This window comes from Lineus longissimus, chromosome 2 (assembly GCF_910592395.1).
Source record: "Lineus longissimus chromosome 2, tnLinLong1.2, whole genome shotgun sequence".
Lineage (NCBI taxonomy): Eukaryota > Metazoa > Nemertea > Pilidiophora > Heteronemertea > Lineidae > Lineus > Lineus longissimus.
Genome location: NC_088309.1, coordinates 18,384,166 through 18,398,604, shown reverse-complemented (window position 1 = coordinate 18,398,604; position 14,439 = coordinate 18,384,166). Strand labels below are relative to the sequence as shown.

Sequence of the window (14,439 nt, the reverse complement as noted above, 5' to 3'; positions counted from 1 at the left end):
TTTTCAATTTGACCTACTTTTCAAGGTCACAGAGGTCATATGGCGTAAATTGGCCGTTAGAGTGTAAACTATGGCACCTTTCTTAACCAGTAAAGCTATGAACTTGAAACTTGGTACATATAACCCCCTATATCACATAGCCTCTGATGCCGAATTTTGGCCCGATCTGATTCTTTATTCGGCCACCAGGGGGCCATAATGGAAAAAGTAAGAAGTGCAATATCTTGCTTATTTGAGTGAATTGTTTTCGATAAAATTTTTATGGCAGGGACTTCTAGCAAGGATACACCACATGTCCTACGATTTTTGGATTTGACCTCCTTTTCTAGGTCACAGTGGTCAAATAGCGTAAATTGGCTCTTAGAGTGTTACTATGGCACGTTTCTTAACTGCTGAAGCTATGAACTTGAAAGTTGGTACATGTAACCCCGTACAGCAGATAATCTCTGACACCGAATTTTGGCCTGATCTGATTCTTGATTTGGCCACCAGGGGGTCAAAACTGAAAAAGTAGGACGTACAAGATCTCGCTTATTAATGACTTTTTTTCGATGAAATTTTTATTGCAGGGACTCTTAGCAATCACACGATATTGATCTTGTTGATGTCATAGACAATTATTGGTTGGATCATAAACTTATATATACTGCCCTGTCTTATTACTTGACATCAATACACATCTAAAAAAAGTCTTCATGCCTGATTGTGTTCACCATATTCACCTCTAAACTAAGCATGATCCTGCCTACTAAAAGATGTATACGGTGAGCACAATGGCCCCTGGCCGTTTCATTTCCAGAAAGTCTAAGAAATGATCAGTATATTCAGGAACTTGTCAATTTGTTCTTGAAAAGCTGTGATTAAATATAGACTTTATTCGCAAAAGTTATTAAGGCACGGGATCGTTGAAAGAATATGTATAGGCCTTTGAGCAATACTTGCCATGTTTGTTTTCCCCAGCCAAAAGATCTAATATCGTTCAAGATGTATAATATTTAGGTAAATCTGGTGTTCTTTGACATTCCCTGCCAGATTGTGTTGAAGGGCCTACCTAATGAACGACTCCTAACTGTGCGGACTGCCGATCCCGTTGCAAAGGTCTTCAATCAGAAATGTTGCGGGCTTCGTCCTAGATTTAATTGATGTAGGCGCATTTTTCACCGAAACAGTTCAGACAGCCATTCTACTGCATCTGTAGGCTACAATTTGCGACACATCACAAGTAACCTATAGTCAAGTGACCTATAACAAATAGCCAACTATCGTACTGTTTCCTTGTAGACTTCAAGAAACACCTCACGATGCCGCAAAAGAAGAGGCCCATCAGATGCCATTTTGGGGTAGTTGGATATTGTAAGACATGTTTGGAACATGGTCAGAAAGTAAAGAAGGATGGTGCTACAGACAAATGCCATGCAGGCCATAGCTGGAGAGAAAATATGGTTATGTACCGCGGAAATGATATCATTCGGGGATTGCCAGAGAATCGTGAACTTGTGAAAAGGTACATGTAGAAACGTTGTTGCCGAATTGTTGTAGATGTTGTTTAGCTTGCTTCAGTCACCCGACGATTTGGAATTTTGTGCAGATGCCAAACAGTTCGGGTTATCAAAACTATGTCTATATATAAACATTTGACAATTTGCACGCACAAAACATACTGAAAACTATCTATGACCAAGGCCACGCCTCATTCCGTCGAATCCAATAGAGCACGTGCGACGCCATCGTCGTCCATGCATAAGCCTATCTTAAATCTTAATCGAAGAATCGCGACCACTGCTACAAAAGGAGGTGTAAAAAATACTATGCAAATCACTGCTACATCGTATGTTACAATATCGATGGGTTTTTTTACATGTAGAATGAATGAAAATCTGTTTCAACAGCAACGTGTTCTTTTCAGTGAACAACTATGTGAACACACGATAAAAGATGGTCGATGCATCTATGTTTGCCCACATGCCACAAGTCAGATGGAGAGCGAGATATGGAAGTGGATGGTCGAGAACAAAGGTAATGTTCATATTTCGAAAAGTATGAATCAATCACTGGAAAATACAACTTACAATGGCAAATCCTATACGCTTAGCCAAGTGTCCACATTGGCACCAGCCTGATTCATACTTATTGAAATGAAATATCTACGATACCTGGATGAATGAAAGTATTCACAAGCTAAAGGTAACGTTCAGTTCGTCCTTCTCGAACTCTTGTCTTAAAGTTTGAATGTTCCTTGCCGAATTCTGTGTCAGAAATTGTCCTATCTTTTTGTTAAAATAATTTAAAACAAACCTTAAGAGGTCAGCGATCAGGCATGATTTGCACGCGAGTCATGGGCCTTAAAACCGACCTCTCATCTGTTTTTTCTTCAATGCGAAATGCTGACTAATTTTTAGCACACTCACTGGTCTTTGTTGCAGTTACTACCCCAGAGGCCCTAATTGCAGCCTGCACCAGGCCACCAGAGAGAGCAGGCAGTTTATCACCAGCAGAAGGGCAGGGAAGGCTGTCAAAAACATTTTATTCAACAGACAATCTGAATACATTGGAAGATAACAGCGCGGATGTGTGGAAGACAGTTCAAAGGAAGAGACACACCAACCACAGGCCGGTGATTAAAAACAAAAACCGCTTTGATGCGCTGTCCCAGAACCCAGGTTCTGCCCAACCCTTGATGAAGAAGACTCCACAAATTACCAATTACCAAATTATCAAAAGAAGAATGTTGGCAAATCTTCCAGGATTTACACGACGAGGGTTTACCCCTGGTCATGATCATAATGCTATCCAAGGCACCAACCACTGGCAACCCTTTCCGAATGGAGCACCGAATTCGAAGTCTGCTAACGTTGTGAGTGGTACGACCCGACCGAAGGATACATCCAGCAGCAAATCGACGAAGGTCCGCCTTGAACGAACGTGTACACAATCTCAGCTACCCAACAGAACCCGACGGTCTTCAGTGCAGTCCCATCCCGATGATACTCCAATGGCGGAAAATACCTTCCCACTTGGAAGTACTCATTCCTGGAAGATTGCTTGTTTCAAGTGTTTGCAAGAGACATCGAAACATTCCTACTATAATTACATTCCTAGTGAACATTCCTGTGATGAAGATACTTTGGCCGTTCGAGAAAATAATTCAAGTCTCTGGCAGTATGTAAGAGTCAGGTTGGGACAGAATAGGTTATTCCATGGTCACTACCAACTCTGTCGAAACTTCACGAAAGGAAGACCGTGTTGTCTGTCTGAGAGGCTATGTTCTTTTGCGCATCATCTATGCGAACAGCAGCTTTGGAACATGGAGAAGAACGGTCAATTCAACATCAACGAATTCATCAAGACGAACCGAAGCCCTGAAAAGCAGGCAGGGTACAGTTTGGAACTCCTGAAGCAACATGGTGGAGCAATGATCTTTCTATGTAAGAAATGCTTCTTCTGCCCGCCAGCTCGGGTGAGTTATCAGGCAGATGATGTCTGCCAGCAAGGACATTCGTGGGCTGAGAACAAGATGATGATGCACATCAAAGATGGTGCCATTACACCCATCAAATACCGTCCCTTCAAACACAAGAATGCTTATTTCAACTTGTGCTACAACCTGAACTTCTGTCAAAAAGATATCTGCAAGAACGCCCACAGCTCGGTTGAAAGGGCCGTCTGGATTGTAGAAAATGATATGCAGCTGACTAGAGACCAGATCTGTGAAGAAATGCAGAACGAATCGGACAGAACAGATGACGAGGTACAATTGGTGAGTAGTCTGGACATTTCAACGTTACTTTTATAGGTGCATTTTGATTAAGTCGTCCTTACCAAGGCCAGGGGGAGTTTAATATACTTGATTGTCAAGATGCGTTAGTTATACTCATTTACCCGAGTGTGTCGCCTTTATTTGGTGACGACCCACTCCTTGAATGAGTATATTATGACCAACGATCATAGACTTGTTCAATTGCGACAAGCGATAACTGTACCACAAGTTTGGAAAATCTTTGTCTGCTAATCGCTAGTTCTTAGATCACACTGTGTCTTGCGATTTGGCCTTATGTCAGTCCACCACTGCTAAGTTGCCTAGTGTCAATTTGCCTGTTGTCACTTCGCCTATTGACAGTTCAACCTTTTGCCAGTTCGCCTATACTGCCATTCCGCTATCGCATGTTTAAGGCTCTCCATACCACCTCCAACTCAAAATTTCAAGTAGCATACATTATAGCATTGGTTAATCAAGTTGACATTAGGAATCTGCCACAGTGACTATCGGTAGGCCTTCTTGTGAGAAATATATGATTTCACAAAGAATACGGCATTGGAATATATTTCGATAATCGTTGATAATCTCTAGTACATCTACCATTAAACCAGTGGTTTCATTATGTTTCATCAGAGGCGTACCTAGCGGAGGGGGGCCCAAAAATCAGCCAAAACTGTTTTTTACTGTGATTTTGGCCGCCAAGTGTGTCGTTTCGCCCCCCCCCCCCCCGACTAAAAAGTAAGCTCTGAAGGTTATTGTAAATAGATGCATATAGTTGATAGCATGTACACTTTATATTTTAAAAGAATAAAGGAATGAAAAAATACTTTAAGACATGTTACATGTATGCTAACATGTAGCACACTATCATCAAAAACCTATTGTTTCAAAATTGATTTCAAATTTTCCTAATAACAGGGTTTGGTCATGAATGAATAAACAATAATGGTTTATTCGTTCATTTATTCATGGTTTGGTTCAATTCATTGCATTCAGTGCATGTTTCTGCAAATATGAATTTGGCCAAAAAAACAAGTCTATATCTTGGAATAATCCATTATTTAAGGGAATCATTAGAGCAGTCAGACAAAATAGGCGAAATGGCATTAGGCGAGATGGGAATAAACGGCACTTCATTTTCTGCAGGTTACACATGTGCCTTTTGACGACAGCAGGCCCACCAGGCCAGCATTTGGCGCCGCCAAAAAGCAGTCAAGGAAGAAACAATCTTCAGTGCAGGCAGCAGAAACACCATTGCAGGAACACGCTCCACAGCTTGTTGATTGCCCGTACCGAGTCTGGTATGTGTGTAACACCTGCAGGAAAAGCGGGCAAAAGGTGCCCAAGGGCCGCAACCCACAATTCTGTGCTGGTCGAAATAGGCACAATTGGAAGGTCAACAGAGTCGCCGTGACTGGACAACATATTGAAACCATCCGTGAATTGCCTGGTCAACTTCCAAGGAAGTTTGCCGTGTGCATATATGGGAGGAGTTGCTTCAGGTACCCCAAGTGTCCCTTCGCTCACAGCGAGATCGAGAGAGAGATTTGGACATGGCAAGTTGCTAAGAGAGGTAAGATGATCTATACTCTGGCTGAGAATGTATAACATACGATGCAGGTTGCGATTTGAAACCAAGACAAAGATCTGCGGAGTGGGTGGAGAGAGTCTTACAGTAATTTTTGTCCAACTTTAACCGATGTGTGTTGTTCTTTCCAGTTGGTGCTCACCCTTACAATATTCCTTTTACAGTACGGACACTTGACGCGCTGGTAGAGATCAGTGAAAAGGCATACTCTACCCAAGCAAATCGACAGCAGCCCAAGCAGTCAGTGGCGGGACCATTGCCATCTGCGCATAACCAACATGCTCCTCTCTCCAACATCAACCCTTACTACTGCAAATACTGTGCTACGACATGCAATGGGCAGCGCCAGTGGGACGACCACTGTACGTCACCAGAGCATGTTGCCAACGTTAACTCGGACAAGGATCATCAGTGGAATTACCGTCAGCCACCTTGGAACGTCCATGGCAATTACCGTTTGTGCAGGTAAGTGAAGTGTTGCTGTAACTGTGGTTATGACTATGTAACGCCGTGTCACCCAAAACTGTTTTTAGTAGAAGTCACTTCTGTTATTGTCATATCTTAAGTTCTTATATCAGTTGTAAGAAAGTTAAACTTGAAGATAGGTTGATATTTCGTGTCTTGGACAGTGCTCTATATTACTTTACCTTTAAACCAAAACGTGAAATCTCTTCTTCAATTTTTTCAGGTGCACCCATGGTGAATTCTGTACATACCGGAACAGCGAGGACATGCATAACGCATGTACTTATGCCCACAGCCAGGATGAGTTGGACGAGTGGAATGAACGTCTCAAATGGCGCAGAATGAAGAGCGAAATGGCGAAAACGGAGGGGGCATTCTCTTACATGGATAACCTGTTGGAAGAATATGAGCAGGCCGAAAAAGGCCTATCAGTGGTATGGTACTTTGTTATTTTACCATTTATCTTGAGTCTGAACTTTCGCGATATATTTCATGTCCTTAATCATTAATTGCAAAACTGCCTCATGCGCCCATGATCATGTAACGAGAAGGAGGTCGAGCTATTTCTTGTAACCTCCACTTATTCATAGCGAATGTCGTTGGCAGTAATCGTCGTAGTAACAACCCTATTTGGTTTGGGCTGTGCGATTGCACTGTGGATGTAGTAACCAGACATTTGTCATGTGTTCATTCTTCAGGCATATTTGTTTTTTAACGAAGCTACATCTATGCATTATTAGGTAGTATATACTTGACTCATTAATCGCACACATGAAGTTGATAAATTCTGTTATCTTTTTTCCAATTAACAGAGTAAATTGATTCGTTCATGAAGTTGATAAAATTCGCTATCTGCGTTTTTCAGTTGGCTGAGTCCATTGGTGATGTCAGTGTCAACCACGCGCCCTTGGCAAAATATACTGACAGTAAAACCGAAACCTTCACATGGACATTTCAAGTTGTCGCCAAGGTATGTGTCAGATGAAACTGTATTCTGAAATAGAAACTAGAAAATATATTACCAACGCAAATGGTGTTTAGGGGCGTAGCTTACTATTTTGGTTGGGGGGGAAGCCTATCTGGGGGGAAAATGACACTTTTTAATTTTTTTTGCGCAACATATCAAATTGTATTTTCACTGAGGTCAATTTAAAGCCTGTGGTCCATGTCGTCGTTCACCCAATGAGTAAATATTTCAAGATAGTTGGCAAGGACAGATGACGTCTTGACTGCTACATGTACGTGAGAGCGCCCCCGTAAATTACCCGTTGCAAAGCTATTCGTTTTTCGATCACTGCTTGATTGGCTATCGCCAAATATTCCTACTTTTCCAACAGAATGGCAAGGCGTTGAATAGAGTTGCCCTTCTGAACAACAAGGACCGCCTCCACTTCGAACTTGCTGCCGAAAATGTCAGGTGTCAGATCAGACGAGGCGAAGACTTGGAGGTTGAGAGCCACAAAGAGGTAAGTTTAGTAACATCTTGATAACTATCAGTATTCTGGACATACCCTTTTAATAGTATCAGCACCTCGTCCTTACACAGATGAGCCATTTAGACCAGTCTGTGGATTGGTGTGCTGGACCTACATCCTACGTATATCCAGCAGTCCCCAACAATAGACCGTATGCGAAAATAAATTTCGGCCATCCTTTCACAGGCAGCGTAAGTTTACCATGACATCAGAGTCATGTTTTTAATCAAATCATCACCAAAAGCATTCAAAATATCATGAACATTGAAAGGCATGGACAACGTGATGTAAATTGCTTGAATAAGCTTGTACATTTTTACTTTTATGCCATGGTAAACAAACTACATGTACATGTATGCCTGTGAAAAGGGTCGTTTCAAAATGGCCGAAATTTATTTTCGCAGGGTGTCTATTCAAACCATGCTAATGTAAATCAGTGACATTACTGATGCGTTATTTTACAGGGCTGCAGAAAATATGAAATCAAGGTGCATTTTAGGTCGGACATGTTCGGCTCCTTCCATCAGAAAGTTGTGTTTGATTTCGGCAGTCAACCCGTCCTCTACAAAGACATCATTGTGGATGTCGGTAACAAAGGCAGCCACGACAAGGTTCAGGATTTGAGGGAACAGCTGAAATTTGACAGGTTAGTAAAGTATCAGACGAGTGTGATATATGCCAGCTTCCCTTATTCCCTTATTATGCATGGTTATGATGTGAAGGAGGATATATTGGGGGCATGATGAATAAATGTATTTTGTCCTCGCCTATTCTGGGTAATCCTGGCACCAGCTGTTTTCAATACACTGCGCCTCTCGATATTTTTTTGGTATACGACATAGAAGTAAAAAAGCCTGACCTCGGGATGATTCTGGGTCAAATTTAGGAAATCATGAACAACGGTTGCGCACTCAAGCAAATGTCTTCTCTCACATTGCTTTCTTTCGGTTATCAATTCTACAGATGGACAAACGATAACAGAGAGATCGTCCGGATCGAAGAGCCAGCAAATCCATTCCATGAGCAACTTCTGAGGAAGTATAAGGTAGGTGGTATATGACATGAATGCTGTTAACAAGCTCGAGCACATTTTAATCTATTCTATCGTTTTTATCCGGTTTTGTTTTTGTAACTGACAGTTTAATTGAGCACTATACCTATACTACAAGACGTTACGTACAATATGCACTTTAAAATCGACAAGGCAGTTCTGCAGTAGTTGCGTGTATGCCCGGGAAGAAAAGGGCCTTCAGGTGATCGGACAGCCCCAAACCCTGGTTGAAAACCCAGATTTGAGTCTCAAGATTCTTAGCTGAGATCTTATGCAGTTTCATTGACATGCACCTGGGCATTCTTCACAAGATTCTTAGATTCTACCACCAGTAGGGGGCTTTTTCCGACTTCTTTGCGGTGTCTCTAACATTTTTCTGATTTATCCGACAAAAGGCCGCCTTGTCCGACTTTTCCCTGAAAGGTCGGATTTCTAAAAAAATCAGTGACACATACTAGGGCTTCCCAAAATATGGCAATTAAGATCAACGACATCTGTTGAATGGGGTTATTGAGATGGGAACCAAGCACTCAGAGTGACCCTCTGTGTGAATACCTCATTAACCCCATTCATCAAAGGCCTTTAATCTTAATGCCCTATTTTTGGAAACCCTAGTATTTTTCCCAAGTTTCCTAGAAATCCGACCTTTCGCCCCTTCAGAGGAAAGTCGGACTTTTGTCCGATAAATCAGAAAAAGTTAGAGAAACGTTATGAAGTCGGAAAAAGCCTCCTACTAGTGTTAGTTAAGCTTGTAAACAAGATTCTTACAAGAATCCTGTCACGAATGTGCGTATACATGTACACGAAACATAATACGATCTTAACTAAGAATCTTACAAGAATCGTCTCACGAATGTGCGTATACATGTACACGAAACATAATAAGATCTCGACTAAGAATCTTAATACAAGAATCGTGTCACGAATCTGCGTATACATGTACACGAAGCATTACACGATCTTAACTAAGAATCGTCTCACGAATCTGCGTATACATGTACACGAAGCATAATAAGATCTCAACTGAGAATCTTACAAGAATCGTGTCACGAATGTGCTCACATGTACACGGAACATATTAAGATCTTAACTAAGAATCCTATCTGGATTGTCGACAATGGATCGGAATGCACTATGTGTTCAAGTTCAACCAGTCCATTCGTAAATATTATGTCCGCATCGTTTGGGGCTCTGGAGAGCGAACTACTGGTCGTATTTCTTTGGTTTTTATTGATCTTCACCTCAAAACCAAACAGGATCTTTTCATTTTAGTAACCATGGTAACGAAATAATTTTTTGTATGCGTTTGTGTACATTGACGTAGTGCATTGAATTCGAACATTTTCCGCTCTGTACGGTTTATTTGTCGCCCAATCTGGATGAAATGTTCAGGTATTTTTTGTGTGTGTGTGTCCATATACTCACGTGCCAAGAATGAACGAAAATAAGCATCATGTCTTTATTTGGTCATGTGCTTTGTATCAAAGGGTAAATGTATTTCAATCAATGGCTTGTGCAGGGGACCCTCTAAATGACCATTGGACTCCGCTGAAGAAGAACAATTATTTTTGCACTCAGAATGCTGATGAACCCCTGAAATCCGTTTTGGTCTGAGGCAAGGTTCAGTAAAAACTAAACTTCAAAGAAATCCTACCAGCAGTTCGCCCTCTAGAGCCCCAAACAGTGCGGACAAAGCATTCACGAATGGACTTGCAGTCCATCTGAACAACCTACCAGCATCAACGGTCAGTGGTTCAATGAACCCTACGGTCCAAACTTTCAGGTTAAAGATGTTCAAGACATTATAACCCAGACAGCCATATCCACCGAGCTTAAGAGCACAAATTACGTCCATAAGATGCACGAGTTGCTATATCTGGAGGAGATGACTCAACAAAAAATCGTTTCAAGGTAAGACGCGCGAGACGTTAAGCATCTTTCATTAAATCGAATTCTAAGTATCAACTAGACCACCGGAACCAAATGTTTAAAAGCATCAGACCTTAAAGTTGAGAAAGACTTCAATCTCATGAAAGCTAAGCTTCCAACCTTACCAAATAAATTTGAGTGGAGAACACTGCATGGTAACTCAAACGAATTGGTTGTATTTGCTTCCAGCTTCAACGTTTGTACCACAGTTGATCTCCTCGAGATGATTAGAGAGGAAACCACCATTGTAAGAGCTTATCCAGGGGAACTGTTTGCACACATCAAGCTCGACGATGAACTTACAAACGATACTGACGCAGGCGGTCTTATATTGGCAAGTGTCCGAACGGTTTTGATATCAACTGATGACTCGTCAAAGAAAGTGTACGAAGTCAAATTCGTAGAGAAAGAAGTGTATGACTTTGACGGAAGAGGCCGAGACCACATTTACCTAAGACTACATCAAGCCTGTTGCACCAGCCTCAAACTCTCACCAGAGACAAAGATCACATTGGCCATACAGTTCCAAATGGACAGAAAACCATTTGCCCGCATGCATTATGCTTTGGATCAGCTCCAGAACACGGATCTGTTGTTTCCTGACCTTGCTAAGATATCTAAAGGATTGCAGGAGAAGGAGATACTCGAACTGAGGTAGGTAGTTTCCACAAAGTGAATAAATGTCATTGTGCTTTTTGAAATCGAAGCAGAAGAATATGTTAACGATCACTGCTCTATATCATTACTTAACGCTGTAACAACTGATGTTACCATACTAATTGTATTCTACAACACAACATTTGAACGGCAACAGCATACTCGTATATACAGCTGTACATGAAGGGTTAAAACTGTACGCCTTATAAGCCTTGATCGTTATAAATCTGCGCAAAACATCGTCCACAGAATAATCTTTGACTCTTTTCTTGTTTTAGCTCTTCAAAATTGAATGCAACACAGATGAAAATAGTTAGTCATATAGTGAAGGAACGACATGGCTACACACCTCCAATGATTGTCTATGGACCTTTTGGTACTGGCAAGACTGAAACGTTGGCACAGGCTACCAGGACGTTGGTAGAGAATGTACCGCTTGCCAGGATTCTCATATGTACCATGTCCAATAGGTAAGTGTTATCTGCTTGTGTAACAAGCATCATTGTCCTAATGTATTTCAGTTGTCCTTTTTATCTGAAAGATAACTTTATTCTTGATTATAAGAGCGTTTTATTGATTAGTTACTTGACATCATAAAAATTGTGTGATTTATATACTGTGTCGACACCATTAAGCGGATGACGGGTGCCTGTACAAAAGGCCTATCTTATCTTTGATAGACATGTGTGTAACAGAATCTGGTGACATTTTTAAAATTCTACAAATATTACATAGTGCTGCTGATGTGTACTTGGAAAAGTACCTGGGGGATCTGCCCTCAAGCATTGGTATTGGCATGAAGCGGGTTGTAACAACAGAGAAGAAACCAAGTAACACCTCGCAAAAGGTAAATTTCAGTTTCTTTACAACATTCATTCATCGTAACTCAAATTGGGTTTAAATTGAGTTCACTGCCTCTCTTCTGTTTGTGAAGTGATTGCTGATTCATACATTAGCCTTTCCCCAAGTAGTGTAGTCATTCACTTGACGGACTAGGTATTTTAAGTTGTTCTGTTGGTTCCACTATTAAACTTTCACGCAAGTAATCGTCTTTGAGATGATACAGCTGTAGTTTGGTTTGGCACAGGTGAAGACTTGTAACATAGATGAATGTGTGTTGAGTTGAAGTGAGCTATACAAGTTACTTATTTTCGCTTTTTTCCTTTTTCGTAAGGTCCTCGAGCATTGCTTCCTATCCGAGGACCGCACACGGTTTGTAAAACCCGAACGAAGTGACCTTGAAGGTCAGAAGATCATCATTACAACATTTACCAACTCGCTCTCCCTCTTCCGCCTCGGACTTCGAGGCTCTTTCACCCACATCTTCATTGATGAGGCAGGACAAGCTTTGGAATGTGAAGCCATGATGCCAATGCTCCTTGCTGGAACCAACACTTGTGTAGTGCTAGCTGGGGATCACATCCAAATCCGTCCGAAGGTCTATAGCAAGGAGGCAGAGCGCCAGGGGTTCCATGAATCCTTGTTGGAGAGGCTTTTCTACTTCTATCAAAGGTACACACATTTGACTCCAGTGTTGACGACGCCTCTGCATACACTTCTGCATATCAATTATCGTTCCAACCACGAGATTGTTCAGTACCTTGCCAAGGCTTTCTACAACGAAAAACTGGTCTGTGAAAGCATGTTGCCAAGCTGTGATAATGTTCAGTCGATGATGTTCATGACAGTAAAGGGAGAGGAAGTTCAAGACCAAGATGGGAGGTCTTATTACAATGTTAGCGAAGCCAGCGAAGTGAGTGATGCTGTCAAACAGCTGCTGGACTGCTGGCCACAAGAGTGGGGAGAACGGAGACCTAGGACTATTGCAGTCGTCACGCCATACCAAGACCAGGTATGTAGTTCGAGTCTGATATCATGAGAAGAACTGTAAAAAATATTTTCACCCATTAAGAAAGCGAATTGTTAGAGTTATTGTTATTGTTATCAATAATGTGAAATATAATTGCAGGCCATTAGGATTCCCCAATCGACGACCTCGATCCTACGTAACAACGCCTTAACCACTATACAAAACAACAGATCTTCCCATTGGCACCGCACCCGGCACCGCTCTACTTCATCCAGTTCCCGTTTGCCGGGTTATTTCAGTTAAGCATTTGCTGACAGATAGTCATCATAATGGCGGTATCTAGAATCAAATATTGTTCCACATAAACTAAACTTCGGTTGACCTTTTTAGGTGAAACTTATAAGGGACAACCTGAGAAAGAAGCGTCTGAAGGATGTGACTGTCGAGAGAGTTCATAACGTCCAAGGTAAAAAAACCCTCTTCGCTTAGTGAAGAACATCATGGCTTGTAATCAAAATACAGTTAGTGTTTGATACAAGCAGGACCGAAGTAAACAGCGTGGCCTTTCAAATGATAAATGACGGTCATTTGCATTGTCACTTTCAATCCTTTTTCTTTTCTTTTTGTTACTAAGGAAGGGAATTCCGAGCCATTTTTATCTCAACTGTCCGAACCTTCCACATTTGTGACGCATTACCTGATGAATCGTCCAACGCCAGCGACTACGGGTTTCTGACGGACAAAAAACTCCTCAACACGGCCATGACGCGAGCTCAGTCCTTGGTTGCTGTCGTTGGTGATCCAATTGCCCTCTGCGCCATTGGAGTTTGCTTGAGCGTGTGGAGGACATTTATAGAACATTGTGACCATCTTGGCAGTATTCATCCAGCTAATGTTAACCTGGGAGTCATCAAGACAGCTGTCACCCAGTTCATTTCTCATCCAATAACCGGTAGACGAACTGAGATCATCAATGAGCAACTAAAAAAGAAGAGGGAACCGGTAAGCTATATTATGTGAACCCTATCATTCATTTGTCAATCAGGTCACGGTCATGGCATACGTGATTTTTTTGTCAATATTTCCTTAAACTCAGTACTATCATGATGACCACGTAACTTAACAACTCTGCTGATTTGCACGTTCTTCCCTACAAGTTCAAAGCTTCCATGTACCATATAGTCTTTGTGATGCCGTCTGGACATTTGGAATAATACATGACTCTATTTGTTTCTGAGACTTCTCCTGTTTGAATTACTACAGTTCTTTTTTTCATAGGCAATGACACACCGTCCAACCCATGGCAGCATGGCTAGAACTGAGGATGCCGGTGTGAGGGACAACACGGTCGAAACAGATGAAATCCTGAAGCAATTGGCATTGGAAGTTGTACGGTAGGCAGTTTATGGTCCCTGTGTAAAAAGGCTTTCATTGACTTTTTTGTTATTCTCTTCGAATGATTGCTCAGTAAAACCTGTATGGTTGTTAAAATACGGCACTGTTTTATATGGTTATGGAACTTGTTGAAATATAATATTCACCTAACACTTATCATTTTTCACAACTTGATCCTTACTTCCGGCCCTAAAATCGTGTTGTCCGTCGATGTTCTCATTGACATCTATCATTATTGGCGTTTTTCATGGGTTGATGTACACTTCTATTGTGTCTGCCAAAAACCCTTGTTTTCTATCAATTTTAAATTTT

General features: G+C 41.5%; 1 protein-coding gene across 2 annotated transcripts in view; it reads left to right on the top strand.

Annotated features, from left to right (window-relative positions):
* Nucleotides 1-14,439, top strand: part of LOC135482714 (3'-5' exoribonuclease HELZ2-like) — a 33,571-nt gene that overhangs the window by 5,653 nt on the left and 13,479 nt on the right. For both annotated transcript variants that reach the window (XM_064763011.1, XM_064763010.1), the window contains exons 2-19: nt 1,282-1,504; nt 1,907-2,016; nt 2,424-3,757; nt 4,904-5,330; nt 5,510-5,810; nt 6,034-6,244; nt 6,676-6,780; nt 7,148-7,276; nt 7,750-7,931; nt 8,249-8,330; nt 10,120-10,247; nt 10,455-10,919; nt 11,201-11,392; nt 11,658-11,769; nt 12,097-12,774; nt 13,123-13,198; nt 13,367-13,734; nt 14,011-14,126. In XM_064763011.1, coding sequence (XP_064619081.1) covers nt 1,302-1,504; nt 1,907-2,016; nt 2,424-3,757; nt 4,904-5,330; nt 5,510-5,810; nt 6,034-6,244; nt 6,676-6,780; nt 7,148-7,276; nt 7,750-7,931; nt 8,249-8,330; nt 10,120-10,247; nt 10,455-10,919; nt 11,201-11,392; nt 11,658-11,769; nt 12,097-12,774; nt 13,123-13,198; nt 13,367-13,734; nt 14,011-14,126 — 5,219 coding nt within the window. In that variant the 5' untranslated portion in view covers nt 1,282-1,301. The remainder of the gene's footprint in view (nt 1-1,281; nt 1,505-1,906; nt 2,017-2,423; nt 3,758-4,903; nt 5,331-5,509; nt 5,811-6,033; nt 6,245-6,675; nt 6,781-7,147; nt 7,277-7,749; nt 7,932-8,248; nt 8,331-10,119; nt 10,248-10,454; nt 10,920-11,200; nt 11,393-11,657; nt 11,770-12,096; nt 12,775-13,122; nt 13,199-13,366; nt 13,735-14,010; nt 14,127-14,439) is intronic.